At 41.7% G+C, this 19,249-nt stretch overlaps 6 protein-coding genes across 7 annotated transcripts; 5 read left to right on the top strand and 1 right to left on the bottom strand.

Moving 5' to 3' along the window:
• Window positions 1-375: 375 nt before the first annotated feature.
• On the top strand, window positions 376-5,308 carry LOC134177969 (uncharacterized; the record flags this gene model as incomplete). Its single annotated transcript, XM_062644748.1, has 10 exons — window positions 376-473; window positions 944-986; window positions 1,055-1,180; window positions 1,430-2,692; window positions 2,758-3,064; window positions 3,275-3,810; window positions 3,889-4,368; window positions 4,531-4,797; window positions 4,862-5,060; window positions 5,134-5,308. Coding segments are annotated over exons 1-10 (3,408 nt in total), but the record flags the coding sequence as incomplete, so codon positions are not given.
• LOC134179154 (multiple epidermal growth factor-like domains protein 10) lies at window positions 5,270-8,000 on the top strand. Of its 2 annotated transcripts, none has more exons than XM_062646047.1 (12): window positions 5,270-5,468; window positions 5,528-5,682; window positions 5,733-5,850; window positions 5,904-5,996; window positions 6,048-6,137; window positions 6,199-6,280; window positions 6,341-6,495; window positions 6,559-6,963; window positions 7,036-7,221; window positions 7,286-7,426; window positions 7,486-7,729; window positions 7,794-8,000. In XM_062646047.1, exons 1-12 carry the CDS (start codon window positions 5,309-5,311, stop codon window positions 7,909-7,911), a joined length of 1,947 nt encoding a protein of 648 aa, XP_062502031.1. In that variant the 5' UTR covers window positions 5,270-5,308; the 3' UTR covers window positions 7,912-8,000. The 2 variants fall into 2 exon arrangements, with proteins under 2 accessions (XP_062502031.1, XP_062502030.1); XM_062646046.1 differs by having other exon boundaries at window positions 7,791-8,000.
• Window positions 8,001-8,782: 782 nt separating this feature from the next.
• Window positions 8,783-9,764, top strand: LOC134177967 (phospholipase A2 AP-PLA2-I-like). Its single transcript, XM_062644747.1, has 2 exons — window positions 8,783-8,807; window positions 9,472-9,764. Exons 1-2 carry the CDS (start codon window positions 8,783-8,785, stop codon window positions 9,762-9,764), a joined length of 318 nt encoding a protein of 105 aa, XP_062500731.1.
• A 644-nt stretch (window positions 9,765-10,408) lies between these two features.
• LOC134178271 (Bardet-Biedl syndrome 4 protein-like) lies at window positions 10,409-11,922 on the bottom strand. Its single transcript, XM_062645121.1, has 9 exons — window positions 11,737-11,922; window positions 11,599-11,677; window positions 11,521-11,539; window positions 11,432-11,466; window positions 11,200-11,327; window positions 11,094-11,148; window positions 10,958-11,026; window positions 10,727-10,879; window positions 10,409-10,481 (listed from the first exon to the last, which is right to left on the bottom strand). The coding sequence occupies exons 1-9, from the start codon at window positions 11,814-11,816 to the stop codon at window positions 10,476-10,478; spliced, it is 624 nt and encodes a 207-aa protein (XP_062501105.1). The 5' UTR covers window positions 11,817-11,922; the 3' UTR covers window positions 10,409-10,475.
• Window positions 11,923-12,395: 473 nt separating this feature from the next.
• Window positions 12,396-14,434, top strand: LOC134177964 (pachytene checkpoint protein 2 homolog). Its single transcript, XM_062644743.1, has 16 exons — window positions 12,396-12,442; window positions 12,568-12,644; window positions 12,712-12,767; window positions 12,829-12,869; window positions 12,927-12,976; window positions 13,038-13,110; window positions 13,164-13,227; window positions 13,283-13,369; window positions 13,428-13,534; window positions 13,595-13,663; window positions 13,728-13,812; window positions 13,893-13,933; window positions 14,000-14,017; window positions 14,076-14,129; window positions 14,210-14,279; window positions 14,339-14,434. Exons 1-16 carry the CDS (start codon window positions 12,396-12,398, stop codon window positions 14,432-14,434), a joined length of 1,035 nt encoding a protein of 344 aa, XP_062500727.1.
• A 3,469-nt stretch (window positions 14,435-17,903) lies between these two features.
• Window positions 17,904-19,007, top strand: LOC134177963 (IgGFc-binding protein-like). The gene has a single exon (XM_062644742.1). It carries the CDS (start codon window positions 17,904-17,906, stop codon window positions 19,005-19,007), a length of 1,104 nt encoding a protein of 367 aa, XP_062500726.1.
• The last annotated feature ends 242 nt before the right edge of the window (window positions 19,008-19,249 follow it).

Below are 19,249 nucleotides of genomic sequence, written 5' to 3'. Positions count from 1 at the left end.
CAGTGCATGCGTATTTTCTAGTTTAAGTGTAGAGAATTCGAATGAAGGGTGTATTGAAACAAACTTCAGCAGTGCACGTGAGGGTATGTCTAATGTTACGTACTCAACAAATTGAACAATCTGATTGAACAACCAATGCCGCGTTACGCACAGGCTATACTGGACAGTGGCACTCTCGATCAGCACACCAGTTCAATACTTTCTCAGATCGGCTGTAGTTCTCATTCTGCGCTGTTGTATGAATTAGTGTAGTCGGTAGCTTTAGTGTTGTATATTTTGTGTTTAGGTATTCCGTGTTTGTGTACCTCGGCCCCTATATGGAACTACACCTGAGTCTGGTGTGGTGGAATATAACATATAGCACGCTAATGCTTGTGTGGGAGTTTAGAAGCGTTTGCGTTTTTTTTTTTTTGAAAGACTCATCTCTCTGACAGCTAGTGCAGACTGCAAAGCACATCTGAATGTCAAAATCGGTAAGTTATAATTAGCCGTCGTTACGCTGTGCTAGAGCTTGCACATTTTCGTAGTTGAAATGAAGGTTTCAACACTGATCGATTCGCTGCCGCTCTAGCAAGACATTAAAGACCGTATACCAACTTATACTGCATGTGTACCGCCTATCAAGTCCATGCAGTCTGCAGAGAGTATAAGGCAATCAACAGATGCAAATGCAAAGCCGTTTATACGGCTCTGAGCAGTAGCATGCTTGTCCGCAGGTTGGAACGAGGTGCGCGATAGCTCCTACTGTTCTGTCCTTGGCGAGTTGTCACTAGATACGCAATCAATAGTTCTAGGCAAACTAGGTACGAGCACCACAGATGCGTTTTGGTCTAGAGCTTTAGGAAACGAATCTTGCCATGCCCATGCAGTTTTTATACCTATACAGTTAACTATGTGTGAGCTTCATTAATTAAAGATCTAATATATCCTACTGTACATGTAGATACTAATCCTATTCCTTCAGCTCTCTACGATTCACTATCAAGGTAAATACAACACTTTTTTCATATTATGTGATTATCTAATAGTTTGAGTGGGAGGCAATTTTTTGCAGTATCAGCACAATCCAAAAGGGCGTGTACAGCTAATGAGTTCATCTGTACCGACGGCCAGTGTGTATCATCCCAAAAGAGATGCGATGGAAACTTGGATTGCCATGACCGTTCTGACGAAAATTGTTGTAAGTTTCGAGTGACTTTCCAGTATAGGTATAGTATGTACTGTAGCAATTAAGGTCCTAGTCATTCTGCATGCTAACAGTAAATGAGATGTTATTGTGCTTAGAACGTTGGCATATCACTCACTACCATATCTCTATTTATGAAATTGTGTTCTTCCCATTAATAACTGTGTATACCCAGTGTTAAATGCTGAAATTAAACAAAACAACATTTTTGAAATGGGTGTAATCTATAATTAACATTTACAGGTGATCAAAACAGTAATTCTGGCAAAGAATTTGTCCTCGGATTTATGGCAAACTACCAGTCAAAAGCAAATCTCTACCTTTTCCTGACATCACCCAAGTCTCTCAATTATACTGTGGTGGCACCAACAAACGGTTTCTCACAGTCAGGATATCTGTTGGCCAACACTCTTGTCTCTGTACAACTTCCTACATCATTGCTTATGCCTTATGGCATCAGTGACCGAGGAATATTAGTTAGGTCGACAGAAGATATGACTGTGTATGGTCTCAACCAAGAAAAATACTCAACTGATGCTTTCTTAGCTCTTCCTACATACATACAAGGTCTACAATATGTTGTGCCCTCATACACTCAAAAATCAGCATCATACCAAAGCCTGATTGGTATAGTAGGCATTCACAACAATACACAAGTCACAATTGTATTAGCTTCCTCTGCCAGTGATGGCACTAAGTCCCATAATGCTGGTGCTAATGTCACTTACACAATAAATTGGATGGAAACATTGCAACTTCAAGGATATGACCTGACGGGAAGTCGTGTTTATTCAGACAAGACGGTTGCAGTGTTTGGAGGACATGAATGTGTAAATATACCTGTAGGCACTCACTACTGTGATCATCTGGTAGAGCAGGTCCCTCCAATTACAACACTTGGTAAACATTTTGCCACAGTACCATTAGCAACACGAGCAGCAGGAGATAGATTTCGTGCAATAGCATCAAAAGATGGCACCGACGTTACAATTAATGGGCAGTTGCAGGCATCCAATTTGCAAGCAGGACAATTCCACGAATTCACGGCTTCTTCTACCACTTTTCTGTCAATTGAAGCCGCTCAACCAATACTACTAATGCAGTACTCACAAGGCTCAACTGTTGACAGTACAAAGTCTGACCCATTCATGTTGATGATCCCTCCAGTTGAACAATACAGATCAAGATATATCATCAGTACACCACCAGATCGGCCAGCACCATTCAGTAACTACTTGGCGATCATTGTAACGGATGACAAAAAGGATGGACTGAGACTTGATGATCAACCATTACCTTCTTCTGTCGTGTGGAACAATATTCCTGGTCAGACACTTGCAGGAGCTAATGTACCAATATCGATAGGATCGCACACCATCCATCATGTGGATAAGAGCAACTTTGGACTGAGTATCTATGGTTTTGAAGACGACGATTCATATGGATATCCTGGAGGACTGCAACTGAAGGCACAGTGTGTTGTACAAACGCCTGATCAGATTACAGGTTTTTTCTCACATCACAATCTTATAGTTTTCTCATAACTGATGTGTCCTCTTGTGATTGCAAAGATATAGACGAGTGTGCTCTAAATAATGGTCGAGGTCCCTGCCAATACGCGTGCACTAACACATTTGGATCATTCCAGTGTTCTTGCCAACAAGGTTACTTCTTACAAGCTGATCGAGTTTCATGTCGTAAATCTGCTCAGCAGTGTCTCTGTTCAAGCGAGGGCAACGGCATATGCATAAGCGGTGGGTTTTGTGAATGTCGAGTAGGATGGGGTGGTCTAACATGCTCAGATCCACAATGTCATCTTGTCAATCATTGCTCTGGCAAAGGAAAGTGCATTGCACCCAACAAATGTCAATGCAACAAGTTAGTTCACAAACACACACCACACACACACACACACACACACACACACACACACACACACACACACACACACACACACACACACACACACACACACACACACACACCAGCACCATAACACCAAATGCATGCATTCACATGTAACATGTACTAAACAAATAATAAAATAGCAAAATTTCAAGTAAGAATAATATTGGTATGACTGGACAGGGGTTGGACAGGTTTTGGATGTGCTGTCAGTACTTGTCCACAGTTTACCACGTGTTCTGCCTGTTCTGAGGTATCCCACTGTGGTTGGTGCGATTCACAACAGAAATGCATGACAGGAACAGGATTTGGACCATCAGACAAAGACACTTTCTGCCCCGAATGGTTCTTCTACAGATGCATAACCGTGAATGATCTTTCGATTGATGGAAATACCATCATCTCAACAAACACTTTCTCTTCCCAAATACAAACAATCAACTGTGACGACAGCTGTATTGTCTCCACTGCAGTACACCGAGGTAACAGCATTTCAACTCCTGGAAGTCAAGTGTTTTGTGAGCGTCGTAAAAGAGCCTGTAGGCGGTTGTCCCACTGCTATGAAGAACAACCAGATTTAGCATGTGCTTTAAAAAACAATGCCATTTGTCGTGTCCACTCTGAGATACAATGTCCAGGTGGTCAACCATCAAACAGATGGTTTATTGGCTCAACAAATCAACCATCTATAATAGCAGGAGGTGACTACGATAATCTTGGTAAAATTGTGACTCATAAGATAAACATGTTGACTACAGATATGCATGTATGAAATTGCCCATTCTTTCTCTCCACAGCTCCGAAACAAGACGACATCGCAAAAACAAAAATAGACTTCAAGTTTCACGTCTACTGTGCCACCCTCCAAAACCTATCTGAATGGAACGACTACGGCTGTTTCTGTGATTCATCTAAGACGGCAGACTTGGTAATAGACAGACAACCAGTTGATGAAACAGACAAGTGCTGTAAGGAACATGAAAAATGTTATTCTGCTGCTCCATCCAGTTGTGACTGTCACAAAGTACAATCGTTTGCATACAATGCAGGATGTAACGACTGGAAGTTAGATAAAGGATTCTGTGAAGATGTGTTTCTCACCAGTCAAAATAATGAATGCAAACGTTACTGTTGCCAGTGTGATTTCACTGGGGCTGAATGTCTTGCACACGGAAGAAACACAAAGGTAGACAAACTGTGGCACAATTGGTTAGATCCAACAAAAAGCCAATGCAACCAGAAATGTGGAAAAGTGACAGGATGTGACTGCAAACCAGGTATAAACTGATTTGTTAGAGCAGCACTTGTCTATTGTCTTTCAACAATACAGGTTTTGTATAGTCATAAAAGTAATGTTAACAAGTACATTATTTCTAACCAAAGTAGACAAAAACTGCAAAGTACAATTAAATGACTATTGATATATTGGAATTGCTTAGAATGTTCTGGCAATGGATTTATTGAAAGTGTGGGACGTGACTCATTCTGTTTTTGCTTTCCTGGATGGCAAGGACAATGCTGTGACCAGCCTGACTGTTCATGCCATAATTCTAACTATCGAGACTGTTCAGGAAATGGTGTCTGTAGAGCAGCAATAGCAGACAATAATCCATCCTGCACTTGCAGCCAAGGCTGGAGAGGACCTTGCTGTGACAGTAGAATACCTGTGAGAAGGTCTGGTGACCCACATCTATCTACAGCTGATGGTACAATGAGCATGTTTTACTACAGCACTTAAATATAGAATTAATTCGCATACTGTATTTGCAGGACTTGAATTTGATTATTTTGGCATTGGAGAGTTCTGGGACTGCAGAAGCAAGGAGAATGACTTTGGTGTACAGTTGAGGTTCTTTGGCTATAAAACAACATCCTTCACAGGTGCAGTCGCTATCAAGACAGGAAACATAACAACAACTATCTACACACTCAACAATTCTACTGGACAAACCTCTTTGCCCAAACTGAGGTAACAAATAGTAGCATAACATCAACAAACCAGCTACATACAAGTACTGAGTAAGTGCATCATGTGTTAACAGGATAAATGGAACTCTACTGAAAGACAACTGGGCTGATTATCCCACAGTTCACACTATTGATTCAGATTATGTAAGACTTTATGTACAACCAACAAGAGCTAACGGTTCTGTGGTGCAGTATCTCTTCCAATTCAATTCTGGTGCCACATATACAGTAGATGTTCGATACAGCAGCATGCTGCAAAGACAGTATATTGACACAGAAATAAGACTAGTCGCATCCTTCCTACGTCAGACAGAGGGTCTGTGTGGGTACATGGATAACAATTTGGAGTATGATTTGGTTACTCCTGATGGTAGACAACTGACCGATACAACAGCCTTTGCAGAATCCTGTAAGTTGTGCTACCAACAACCATGTGCACCGTGTTTGTTCTCTTCATTTCTACTACAGGGCGTGTTGATCTCAGTGTTTCCAACAAGGGAGATGGATCGTGGTCATGGTCATACTCAAATTTCCATCCAGATGACCCACTTGATTCTTCCTATACCAACCCATACCACAGAACTGTGTATGGAATAGACCAGCTAGACGCAACTGAGAGAATGGTACAACTCATAATTTCAAGTCCAAAAGTATCCTACATCTGTTTCTGTAGAAAGCAGAAAAAGAATGTGCTTCACTTGCTTTACAAGGGAAGCTTCTCACTGATTGCATTCTGGATAGAGGGTTGACTAGAGATAGAACAGTTTTACAGCAGCAAGCATTCCAACAAGGTAACATAGATACAACCACAATTACTTGTTGTAAAACAATTATGCCAACTTAGGAAAATGTCCAAATGATTGCTCCAACCGAGGACACTGCAGCAACGAATCATGTATATGTATAGACAGTTGGATGGGTGATGACTGTAGCCAAGGTACACAAAAAACCTAAAAGTAGATCAAAGTCATTACATTAATTGCATTAGGTGGCTGTGACAATTGTCCATCAAACAGTCAGTGTATTAATGGCTTCTGCAGATGTAATTTTGGCTATGTTGGACCATTTTGCTCAAAAGGTGTGTTTGTGCTAACATAGTACACATCAAACTGCTTGACATAATCCAATGTTGATTGCAGCTACCTGTGAGATGGTTAATAACTGTACCAATACAACACATGGACTGTGCAAAGCTCCTAACATTTGTCAATGTAACCCAGGGTAAAACGTACTTGTTGTTTGTCAAAATATTAATCCATCACCACTTTTAATAATTATTAGCTACTTGGATGCCGACTGCAGTATATCAGCGTCGTGTTCTCATAAGTGTTCATATCAAGGCACTTGTCTAGGAGATGAAAAGTGCCTCTGCTATTTTGGGTGGGGTGGACTTACTTGCAGTAACAAAACATGTGAAGCCTTAGCCAACTGTTCTGGTAATGTCCTTGCAATTCCAACATGTGCCATGTATTGACTGCTTCATTATGCATGTGTACAAGGTCGCGGCACCTGCCGTTTAGATGGAACATGTCAGTGCAATGCAGGCTGGCAAGGAAGCTCGTGTGAACTTTTTAGCTGCGACAAAGTCAAGAACTGTTCTGGCCATGGAGACTGCATTGATAGAAACAAATGTAGTTGCCATGTTGGTTACACAGGAACGGATTGCAGCACACTCGCCTCGTGTCCATCAAAACAAAATTGTAACAGCAATGGTGTGTGTATGAATGCAGACACGTGTCTCTGTTACTCTGGATACTTTGGTGATGAATGTGAGACTTTTGAATGCAGTAAAGGATGCTCAGGTCGCGGCACTTGTGAAGCACCGGATATCTGCTCTTGCATACTTGGCTGGACTGGATCAGATTGCTCGCTACCATCATGCGAAAAACTACATTATTGCTCAGGTACAGATCACTAATTCCAACCAAAGTATTTAAATACACCTCACTTGTTGACACTTGTCTTGCGACATACAGGTAATGGCAAATGTATTGGTCCTGACACTTGTCAGTGTGACGATGGTTGGAGTGGACCACAGTGTACTGACTTTGACTGTAGCTTTGACAACAGAAGTGGTAACTGCTCTTTCAATGGCAATTGTACGGCACTAGGAGTTTGTGCTTGTAACTCTGGCTATTGTGGAAATGACTGTCAATACCCAGGTAAATGATAATGTACAGTTGTATCTACTCAAACAGCTACACAATCACAAATTTGTTTCTTCAGTAATAAATGAGTGTGATGGCATTGCAAGCAACACTACCACCATGCCTCCCTGTGATCAAATCTGCATTGATACTTGTGAATCCTATCAATGTGTCTGCTCAGCTGGTTATATCCTGAATGATGACAAAGTAACCTGTCAAGGCAAGTTGTGTTCCATATCATCGTTACCCCTATACTTATGCTTCAAATACTATCTCTAGACATTGATGAGTGCAATACAACTGTCTTTGCCATTCGTCTCAACAACTGTGAACATTTGTGTTTCAACACTCCAGAATCCTACTACTGTACTTGCACAACAGGTTATCAGCTTTCAGATGACAAAGGCTCTTGCATAATCAAGACTGATGGTATCTCTCAAACCATTCTAATTGGAGCTATTACTGGAGGTGTAGTTGGGCTGGTGTTATTGTTCCTCGCAATTGGATTTGTATACAGTCAACGGTATGTACTACACATAAAATGTGTAACACAATCAAATATCAAAATCTTTCTATTTTTGCAGCAGAAAGAAAAAACAGGGTAAAATCAAGATCACTGCACCTGCGATCAAGATGACTGCACCTGCTTCACGTACTACAAATGAGTATGTAGATCGACATATAAAGACCCCGACAATGTCGTGATATAATGACATACATAATGAGGGACAAAAGTGCATGCATACAAAACATAGCACTTCACCTTTTAATATAATGACTCGATATAACGACACTGATATATGCACAAGAGTACAAAGACGCATAGGAGACTAGAAATCTCCTTCGATTTACCGACATCCAGGTCATGCAGCTAGCCTCCCGTATGCACACCTTTGGCCACATAATGCAGGCATGAAGCAACAGCTGTTGCGCGCTTCGTCTGCATATATGGCTGCACATGAACCTGGATGGTTCTAACCCGAGGACTATTTAGCTACAAGTAGAAGTTTACATTGCATGAGCATGTACAGTACAATATACATGCCATCTTAATTAAGATAAATCACGCTCGTTACTCTGGCCACTCCACACCAAGATGAAACCACGTGTGTTATTCAGGTTCCCACCCACACAGATTTGGTATAGTGACCCGTGATATAATAACACCAAATCGCCCATCCTGAGCATGTCGTTATATATCGAGGACTGACTGTGTATAATTTAAACTACACTGTATTGATCGATAGTCTACCACTGAAATAGTACATCAAGATTTCTAAGCACTATTTGTGCTTATAATACAACTGAATATCATCATGCCGTTGTTGTCATTGCTTGGTATAATGCATTTGTTCTCATTCTAATCTTCCGCTTAAAATTGAAATTCATTACACCATAACTATCTAGCCTCGGCCCCATTCGCCTCGCTCCTCTGTGCAGCGCTCACACGTCACATGACTAGGCTTACGTCACATGACTAGGCTTACGTCACATGACTAGGCTTACGTCACAGCCTCACTCGTTGCAGCGAGGACTATCAGTTCTTTGACACACCTCTTGCCAGCTAAACTAAGTAATGGCCAATGACTTGTTATACATGGGTACTACCTAGTACTGTTGAAGAGTCTTCGTGCAACCGGGACAATAACAGGCATCGAGATGCCAGTGTTGAGAGCCAAGCATCGACGATTATGAGTACAGTATGAATGCAGCAGGCTGTGCCATTTCACCACATGTCTATTTCAGCAAATTAATTAAATATCTAGCACGCACGTGTGTTGTGAAGAAAACACAGTCCACAGTCGGATCCCCTTATAGCAGACACAAAGCAGATCAACAAAAAGACCAAGCAATAAAGCCACTAGATACCATATACATCAAGACATTACAGCTCAGTCTACTGTTAAGTGTTTTGTGAGCACCGTAAACGAGCCTGTAGAAGCTTGTCTAGCTGCTATGGAAAACGTTCAGATTTAGCATGTGCTATGACCAACAATGTTATCTGTCATGTCCATTCTGCGTCACAATGTCCAGGTGGTCTACCATAATTTGATGATCGACTTATTGTTGGCCCAAAAAATCAATCAACTATAATAACAGGAGGAGGAAATGATGATCCTGGAGAAATTGTAATCAGTAAGATGAAATACTGTACTGGTATAATTTTCTAAACTTGCCCATTGTTTTCTACAGCTCCAGGAGATGGCGACATTGAAAAGACAAGAATAGATTTCATGTTTCACGACTACTGTGTTACCTTTACAGATTTATCTGATTGGAATGACTACGGCTGTTTCTGTGATTCATCCCAGACTGCAAGCTTGGTAATAGAAAGACAACCAGTTGATGAAACAGACAAGTGCTGTAAGGAACATGACAAATGTTATGTTGCTGCTCCGTCCAGTTGTGACTGTCACAAAGTACAATCGTTTGCATTCAATGCAAGACGTAACAACTGGAAGTTAGCTAAAGGATTCTGTGAAGATGTGTTTCGCATCAGTCAAAATGATGAATGCAAACGTTACTGTTGCCAATGTGATTTCACTGGAGCTGAATGACTTGCACACAGAAGAAACACAAAGACAGACAAACTGTGGCGTAATTGGTTAGATCCAACAAAAAGCCAATGCAATCAGAGGTGTGGAAAAGTTCCAGGATGTGACTGCAAACCAGGTTATAAACTGCTTTTGTAGAGCAGTGCAACCATTTTTTTTAAAAATGAAGGATTCCGTAGTAAGTTAACAAATAATTTATGTATTCATTTACTAACTGAAGTAAAATTATAAATACAAAGTGGCAAATATGTTAATGAACTACACTTAAATTAAATAACTATTCACTATTCACTATAACTATAACTGATTACAGTTTCCGCTCTCGCTGGGACTCGACCTTCCCACGGGTCACTATTCTCAACAACGACACCAATGTACAGACTGTACACTGGGAACTGCTTCTTCATGAGCCGTTTGTGAATAGGGACGTGATTCTTTACTCTACACTCGTCCAATTACCAGCAAGAGGTCATTTGATTGCTTATATCAATGCCGAGGATGATCAGATACCACCTCATCCTGGGGTTGTCCGAGCCATAGCCTATCCGTCGGCCATCTTTATTCGCCCGCACCCACATATTCCAAAGAAATTGTTTGTGAGTTACAACTTGCACATGGACCTCGGACAAGGCATCAGTCCAGTTCAATACAAGGCACTGCTTCGGATTCGTATCCTCTGGGCAAATTGGGTCGAGCAGTTCTATGAGAAGCTGATTACAACTAGAACATTGGGCAACATCAAAAGCAGCTTTGAAATAACTTGCTAACTATACATTTGAGTTTAGTATGTAGGATGATAATAACAATATGATACATATACAATTCTATTATACAATGACTTGTGTATGCAACGTGTATTAGTATGTAGCATGATAATAACAATATGATAAATATACAATTCTGTTAGACAACGACTTGTGTATGCAACGTGTGTATGCACTTTACGAATGCAACTTACTACTCACCGCCACGTGCTTTCCTTTGCTGAAGAAGCACATGCCGATGTTGTTCCACAGCTGTGGCAACTCAGGAGCAGTCTGTATCACTGCTCTGTACTTGGTTAGAGCAATGTCGTTGTCTCCCTGTCCCTGGATTATCGATCCAGCTGTGAGAATTGCCTTCCCAAGTCAAAAAGTTAAACAAAGACCTTTGTGTCCATTTCTTTACAACAACAAAAATGTGCAAAAATTTATTACCTTGAAATGAGTTGGGTCATATGTCAAAGCATTTCCCAGCATGTTCATAGCTTTCTGTGGCTGGGAGGTCTTCCAAAAAGAAGAATCCCATGACAAAAAGTGACCGACCGAGTCATGCGTAAGACATCAAACATACCTCCAGGTACAGCAATCCTAGAGTCGCCATCAAGTCAGGGTTCTCGGGATTAAATCTAAAAATCAATCATCGCTAACAGTAAATGCCAGCAGAAGACTAAACATACCCAACAGCTTGTCGATACAAATATTGTGCCATGCTTATCTCTCCTTGAAGTAAATAAACACGTCCAAGATGGATAAACGAGATGACAGCCCTGTTCAATTGGATTGCCTTTCGTAGACATTCCCGAGCCTACCAGATGCATACAACCAATTACATGTACAAAAGTCCACGTGTAAAAGCTTAATTAATAACTACCACAAATCAAAATTTCGAAAAACAATGACAACTTGTACCTGACTGTAATCTTTTAAGTGTATGTAGCACACACCTGGCAGAGACACGGTTATGATTGACACATTACAAATGCAAAAAGCTAACACACCTTGATTGTGACAGATCTCCTGAAAGTAAGATACAAAATGTCAGACAAAAATCGTAAAAAAGATAAATTTCGACATACCCATGGCCAGTCTCTTGGACTCAATCGAGCGGCATCGTTGTATGCTTCCAGTGCAGCTCGGTGTCTACCCAGCAGAAACCTGTAGGTAGCACATAACATTAGCATTCGACTGCGAGTCCGTGAGTTGAATGTGCATACAAGGATCTTGCAACTTGCTTTGTAACGGCTGCACTCTGTTTGTTTAACGGATGAGCCTGTTTGAAGAAATCTAACAACATGTCGATATTGCCATCACGTCACTCGATCAGACCTGTTTGTTTAATTAAGGGTTTAATAAAGTTAGTTACTTCAAATACATTTTAACAAAACGAAAGGCTACCACAAAACTCCACAACTACCCCTGTTTGAACACAATTGTAAGCACACTAGCCTGTCAAGAATAAATTGTTATCTTCAACTTGACATTTTGATTTTGAGATTAAATCTTCTTATCTCATATACGTCTGTACCGTAAATATGTGCATGTAAGATGCGAATACATGTACCGTAAATGTATGTACAGTGTAGTGTACTTGTATGCATACTACACAGTACACTCGGTACACAGTCGGTCTGGAGTTTCGAGGGCATGCTAGTCAACCTTGCACGCAGAGAGCATACTCGCACATGCCCTGTGTCTCTTGTAGTTGTTCGTGGATGAGAGACTAAAATTCAAATTCGGATAAATAGACAATCGAACAACAAACCGATACTAGAGGCTTGCTACACCAACCTTGCAAGCATCAAGTTCTTTCCGAACGTAATGTAGGTGTATCAACCAGTTTTTGTTCCTGAAAATGTTTATTGTATTACCTGCGATGTCAGAGATTCATTACAACTACCAGGATTTCAACCTAAAACTCTCGTAAGTGCTTTACCGTACGCTAATAATTAATTAAGCACAACGAATCTGTGTCCATGCCGTTTCTCCGTCGAGTAGTTAGAGAAGAAATGGACAACATGTTTTCACCTTTACCGACTAAATGGTAGCGAGCGAGAGGAATATGATATCGGAGCTCAAGAAGACGAGACCATATCGACTGCTTCCCAATGGACATTACCCTGCAGTAGACTGCCATCACTCAATAAATAATTTTGCAGTAGATCATTAGAATGCATTGTTATTTTTTCCAGAAGAGTTTCATGGTCTTTGGGAAAATCTAGTCTACGACAGCAATTTGAAAGATCAAGTGAGCTGCACACCCACGGCAACTCTCAAGCTAACTGCATGTGTTGCTCCATTATGTCTAGCTCTTGTCTTACGCCAACACAGCATTAATGTTCTCTGATCGGTAAGTGGCAGTGACAATTTACTGCCCTAAACGTAGACATAAACACGAGTTTCTCAGTCAAGTGAATTCGCACATAGTGTCTTGCAACAGAGTCGTTTTGCTGCACGGTACCGACGTGTCTATATTATATTGAGATCAAGTGTATTCAATACATCCTAGTCGTTGCAGGACCACCGGGCACAGGAAAGACGTCGCTTTGCAGAGCTTTAGCTCAAAAACTTGCCATTCGTCTCGGTGACAGGTGCAGTTTGCACATAACCTACACCCAAGCGTTACAAGTCTCTGTTTTCGTAGATACCTTCAAACCCTTCTCATTGAAATAAACAGCCACAGTTTATTCTCCAAGTGGTTTTCAGAGGTATTTTGCTTTGAGTATTGAATAAATGGTAACGATCCGCGCCTGTCTGTTTCAGAGCGGAAAGCTTGTGCACAGAATGTTTGAAGACATAAGAGCCAAGACAAGAAATCCAGAGCTATTAATCTGCGTTCTCATTGACGAGGCAACCGGTCTTCTCTTTTATTGCTATGAATGACACGATGTGTTCGTTCTATCTAAAGGTCGAAAGTCTAACGGCAGCACGCAGTGCAGCCATTAAAGGAACCGATCCATCGGATGCTATTCGCGTTGTCAACGCTTTCCTCACACAGATAGACCGCATCAAAAAGTAAGGAGCACTGAACGTCTCTACATTAGTCATACCCATAACTAAACATTGACTGTTTAGGCATTCAAATGTCTTGATCTTGACGACGTCTAACGTGACAGGAGCGATAGACGTGGCCTTTGTCGACAGGTGATCATAAACAACGACAAACACTGTATGTGTTCACAAAATGTGACTTTGTCCAACGTGCTAGAGCTGACATCAAGCACTATATTGGTGTGCCGTCAGCTGCGGCAGCATATAGTATCTACCGTTCTTGCTTCCAAGAGCTCTCACGGGTAAAGTAGGCGTTAGACCATAGCATATCACGTCTACATATCTAAACGGTAATACCGCGACTAAACACGTGTCTGTCTAGGTTGGAATAATCAAGACGGGAGAAAAACTACTTGATCTCAGGTACGACAACTACAGACTGGATTATTACATAACTACAACTAAAAATCTTAACGCTTTGCGCAACAGGGCTCTTGACATTTTGAGGCAAGATTCAGCTCGAAGCAATACAAATTCAATTTAGAATGTAAAGTTGTGTGCGCAGGATGGCAGAAAACCCCATTACGAGACTCAGTCTGCGCCTGCTAGACATAGCCAGGTACATCAACCTTCACGCTTTCATATCAATCTCGACAATTCATTGTAACCGTGCTGCGTTTCTTCCGTCTGTCTGTATAGGCAAAGCAACGGCTTCAGTGGTCGGACTCTAAGAAAGCTACCTTTCCTAGCGTACGCTCTCTACTTTAAGGTTAGCTACACTAACGTATTCTCACTCACACATTTGTGATTATTGATTGTGAATTTCAGGGAGGAAACGTCACTGCGGAGATGTTTCTTGACATGCTAGAGGCTGTTGTGCAAAAACAACACAAAGACAGAGAAAACATGGACGTCGAACAGTGATATTTCTAGGCTATCGTTCAAAGTACCAGTTAAGTTAATTAAGGCGGAATTGTGTCTAGTGTTTTCCTAGTCTCTTGCACAGCCCGTCTTAACGCGTTAAGAGGGGCTGTGCAAGAGACTAGTGTTTCCCCTGCATAAGTACAAAACAAGTTGCCAATCAAGCTGTCTATATATACCAGTCGTTTGCAGCAAAATAGATGAACACAGTACATATACCATAACAAGCAACAATACTTTTAACACAAGTTATTGAGTCAGTATACGTACTGGCTGGAAAATTATCCTGTGGTAATATTGAAGCTCCTCTATGCTTTCTTTGATGTCGTTCAAGGCCCTAGCACAACAAAGATTGGCAGCAATATGTGTGTGTGTGTGTGTGTGTGTGTGTGTGTGTGTGTGTGTGTGTGCCTGTGTGTGTGTGTGTGTGTGTGTGTGTGTGTGTGTGTGTGTGTGTGTCTGTGTGTGTGTGTGTGTGTGTGTGTGTGTGTGTGTGTGTGTGTGTGTGTCTGTGTGTGTGTGTGTGTGTGTGTGTGTGTGTGTGTGTGTGTGTGTGTGTGTGTGTGTGTGTGTGTGTAGACAGTTAGACAGGTATAGACATACGAACAAATTAATAAGTAGGTATGGACGCACACATGCACGCATGCATGCACACACACGCCCGCGCGTGCGCACACACACACACACACACACACACACACACACACACACACACACAAACACTTATTCAGCGTTCATTGACAGTTACAACCCACGTATTACTCCTAGAGAGAAAACGTTGCAATATGGTATCCACAACAGTTACTGAGTACAAGACAAAATTCTGTCTATTTGTAACATATTAATTAATTATTTAAAATCTACAGCGAAGAGCCTAGGTAATATCTGATATCGATCACAACACGCTCAACCGTACAGCGCCATGCATCTACATGTTTACCCCATACCACTCCATCACATCTCTTGCTCTTGTTTCACGTGATTACAAAACACAAGACAACTAGTCTACAAAATACATTTACAACACGATCTACTACACAGGATCATAAAATTCAGACTTGAGCACGTGAGCACATGTTCACGTTTCTCGACAATCAACATATCCGATTGTAAGAAAACACACCGACCCCACACAATACAGTGCTGCGTGTTTTACATAGTAGCATGCGCACAGCGTACGTAGCTTGTGTATTCTCAACTGCCTTGTCATGCTGCTTGTAGTTAATTAGTAAAATACCCCAAATTTGTCCACGGTAATTTGATTAGGAAAGCATGCAAGTCTGAGAAGAACCGATACAGTTTACTCACAGTACGAAAACACAGAGCACGCTAGTCCCTGTGTGGTACTGTAGTCGTTTACAGATTCGTCTGTCTGACCTGCAAACTGTACAAAACAAGCAAGTCTGGATGTCGAGATCAGTAAGTTCAATTAGCTAGCTAGCTAGTATCCTGAACATACATATTTCTAGCTAGAATTGAGATGAATTTTCCGACACGTACTGCATGCATGGTTCTCTGCTATGGCGTGCTGTTTCTGCCAAAACAAGTGTATAGTGACTATTGCTCATGGTAGCAAGTGCATAGAGACGTTTGCTTCTAGAGTTACATCAACTCGCAAGCGTGACTTTTGGTTCTAGAGTTACACGTGTGGTTCTGGTGTTAGATCATATAGCAAGTGCATAGTGATGTTTGGTTCTAGAGCATAGTGCGTATAGTCATAGACATGACTATGTTACTCGATCTAAAAGAAAGCAATGCATGGTCACTACATTGCGCTTCAGAATTGCAGTCCTCTGGAAGTCTGGGGAGTAGCTACTATCCCCAAAGCGTGACCATGACCAGTAGAGACCATGACCAGTAGAGACCACGTTGGTCTCAACAGGAGGTCATAGAGGCCATGTTATGCCTAGACTTTGGCATCTAGCACGCCCCGCCCAGCTCCTCCCAAAATTTCATCACGTACCAGGAAGTGGCTCTCCTAACGCCTAGACAGTAACATAACATAGGCCCAGCTAATTGGAAACCACGACAATGATAACTGGGAGCCGGAGAGCTTCACAACGGTCTGTTTGCCGACTCTGTGCAACCTTTCTTTCGCAAGCTAAGTCGAAAATTCAGAGGACTGAAACGCACTGTAGAACCAACAGTCACTACGCACTTGCTACGATGTGTAACTCTAGAACCAAACGTCACTATGCACTTGATAGGATGAGCAATAGTCACTATGCACTTGTTTTGGCAGAAACTGCACGCCATACTCTGCGGCTGTCTAAAGAGCTAGCCCACCTGCATGTCCTGTCGATCAGCGGTCGCTCAACAACCGGTAGGAGATATCCAAACGAAAACCGAAACTTGGAACACACCCTTGCATTGTTTTAATTGCCCTGGAAGAGATCTCGCAATTTTGATTGTTAAACATATATCACATGCAGTCGCGCAGTGACTCCAATCGAAGCGTGGACTCAAGTAGTCATCCAGTTTCTTTTTTGTTTGCAAAAAAGCAATTACCGCAACGCGACCCTACATTATCTAGACATGCAATACTGCAATGCATGCGCACCAACACAAGAACCTAAGGCCACCGCAATCCGGCCACTAGACTATAACCATGGAGCAAGCTAGTCTCGCGTAGCCAGACCCCTCTCCGCCGCGTCATCCTTCCTTCCGGGAGAACAGCGGCGCAAAGGGGTCTGGCTACGCGAGACTAGGCGCAAGCCTGTACCAGTCTCTCCACCTACTCCTTTAGCTTTGCAAACGAGACTTGAACAGTACAGTCGCGTTTAGAGGTCGAGAGCAATCTAGTAGCTACGGAACAATTCATCTGTTTTGGTATCTCTATTACAGATACTAATTCTACTCCTTCAGCTCGTTACGAGTCACTATCAAGGTAAATAGAACATTTCTAACGTTACTCAGAACTCAGTGGGAGACAATTTTTTGCAGTGTCAGCACAATCCAAAAGGGCGTGTACAGCCAACGAGTTCATCTGTACCGATGGCCAGTGTGTGTCATCTGAGAAGAGATGCGACGGAAACTTCGATTGCAGTGACCGCTCTGACGAAAATTGTTGTAAGTTTCGAGTGTCTTTGTACTGTAGACTTCTAACACTAAAGTAGGTAGAAACACTCGTTTTTAGCAATGCCTTGCTTCGTCATTCTGCATGCCAATGAGATGTTGTGCTGAAATACTCTTGTATATTTAGAACTAGTTGTTACATACTAAAACAACATTTTTGATAGACATTAATGTACACAATTAATTGACATTTACAGGTGATCAAAACAGCAATTCTGGCAAAGAATTTGTCCTCGGATTTATGAAAAACCACAATTCACAAGGAGATATCTACCTTTTCCTGACATCACCCAAATCTCTCAATTATACTGTGGTGGCACCAAGACATGGTATCTCACAGTCAGGATTTCTGTTGGCCAACACTCTTGTCTCTGTACAACTTAATACATCATTGCTTATGCCTTATGGCATCAGTGACCGAGGAATATTAGTTAGATCGACAGAAGATATGACTGTGTATGGTCTCAACCAAGAAAAATACACAACTGATGCTTTCTTAGCTCTTCCTACATACATACAGGGTCTACAATATGTTGTACCCTCATACAGTCAACTATCATCATCATCCCAAAGCCTGATTGGTATAGTAGGCATTCACAACAATACACAAGTCACAATTACGTTGGCTTCCTCTGCTAGCGATGGTACTACATCCCATAATGCCGGTGCTAATGTTACATACACAATAAATTGGATGGAAACATTGCAACTTCGAGGATATGACCTGACGGGAAGCCGTGTTTATTCAGACAAAACAGTTACAGTGTTTGGAGGACATGAATGCGCAAATATACCTGTAGGCAATGGCTATTGTGATCATCTAGTGGAGCAGGTCCCTCCAATTACAACACTTGGTAAACATTTTGCCACAATACCATTAGCAACACGAACAGCAGGAGATAGATTTCGTGCAATAGCATCAAAAGATGGCACCGACGTTACAATTAATGGGCAGTTGCAGGCATCCAATTTGCAAGCAGGACAATTCCAAGAATTCACAATTTCTTCTACCACTTTCCTGTCAATTGAAGCCACTCAACCAATACTACTAATGCAGTACTCACAAGGCTCAACTGTTGACAATACAAATTCTGACCCATTCATGTTGATGATCCCTCCAGTTGAACAATACAGATCAAGATATATCATCAGTACACCACCAGATCAGCCAGTACCATTCAGTAACTACTTGGCGATCATTGTAACAGATGACAAAAAGGATGGACTGAGACTTGATGATCAACCATTACCTTCTTCTGTCGTGTGGAACAATATTCCTGGTCAGACACTTGCAGGAGCTAATGTACCAATATCGATAGGATCGCACACCATCCATCATGTGGATAAGAGCAACTTTGGACTGAGTATCTATGGTTTTGAAGACGACGATTCATATGGATATCCTGGAGGACTGCAACTGAAGGCACAGTGTGTTGTACAAACGCCTGATCAAATTACAGGTTTTTATCACATCATTATCTTATTGTTTTCTCATAACTGATGTGTCCTCTGTTGTGATTGCAAAGATATAAACGAGTGTGCTCTAAATAATGGTCGAGGTCCCTGCCAATACGCGTGCACTAATACATTTGGATCATTCCAGTGTTCTTGCCAACAAGGTTACTTCTTACAAGCTGATCGTGTTTCATGCCGTCAATCTCCTCAGCAGTGTCTTTGTTCGAGCAAGGGCAATGGCATATGCATAAGGGGTGGTTTGTGTGAATGTCGATTAGGATGGGGTGG

Source organism: Corticium candelabrum, chromosome 4, assembly GCF_963422355.1.
Source record: "Corticium candelabrum chromosome 4, ooCorCand1.1, whole genome shotgun sequence".
NCBI lineage: Eukaryota > Metazoa > Porifera > Homoscleromorpha > Homosclerophorida > Plakinidae > Corticium > Corticium candelabrum.
The sequence above is the reverse complement of the archived record's forward strand: the minus strand, read 5'-3'. Positions and strand labels throughout refer to the sequence as shown.

Bases quoted from the DNA above. Each gene is read 5' to 3' on its own strand.
- LOC134179154 (XM_062646046.1), top strand. From the start codon at position 5,309: ATGCTGCAAAGACAGTATATTGACACAGAAATAAGACTAGTCGCATCC. The intron at 5,683-5,732 runs GTACAACTCATA...CTGTTTCTGTAG, and splicing joins TAGACGCAACTGAGAGAATG to AAAGCAGAAAAAGAATGTGC. The intron at 7,222-7,285 runs GTAAATGATAAT...TTGTTTCTTCAG, and splicing joins AAATGACTGTCAATACCCAG to TAATAAATGAGTGTGATGGC.
- LOC134177967 (XM_062644747.1), top strand. From the start codon at position 8,783: ATGGCCAATGACTTGTTATACATGG. The intron at 8,808-9,471 runs GTACTACCTAGT...TTACCTTTACAG, and splicing joins CAATGACTTGTTATACATGG to ATTTATCTGATTGGAATGAC.
- LOC134178271 (XM_062645121.1), bottom strand. From the start codon at position 11,816: ATGTTGTTAGATTTCTTCAAACAGGCTCATCCGTTAAACAAACAGAGT. The intron at 11,027-11,093 runs GTATGTTTGATG...TCTTTTTGGAAG, and splicing joins TAGGATTGCTGTACCTGGAG to ACCTCCCAGCCACAGAAAGC. The intron at 10,880-10,957 runs GTAATAAATTTT...TGACTTGGGAAG, and splicing joins ATGACCCAACTCATTTCAAG to GCAATTCTCACAGCTGGATC.
- LOC134177964 (XM_062644743.1), top strand. From the start codon at position 12,396: ATGTCAGAGATTCATTACAACTACCAGGATTTCAACCTAAAACTCTC. The intron at 12,977-13,037 runs GTACCGACGTGT...TAGTCGTTGCAG, and splicing joins CAGAGTCGTTTTGCTGCACG to GACCACCGGGCACAGGAAAG. The intron at 14,280-14,338 runs GTTAGCTACACT...TGTGAATTTCAG, and splicing joins CGTACGCTCTCTACTTTAAG to GGAGGAAACGTCACTGCGGA.
- LOC134177963 (XM_062644742.1), top strand. From the start codon at position 17,904: ATGCCTTATGGCATCAGTGACCGAGGAATATTAGTTAGATCGACAGAA.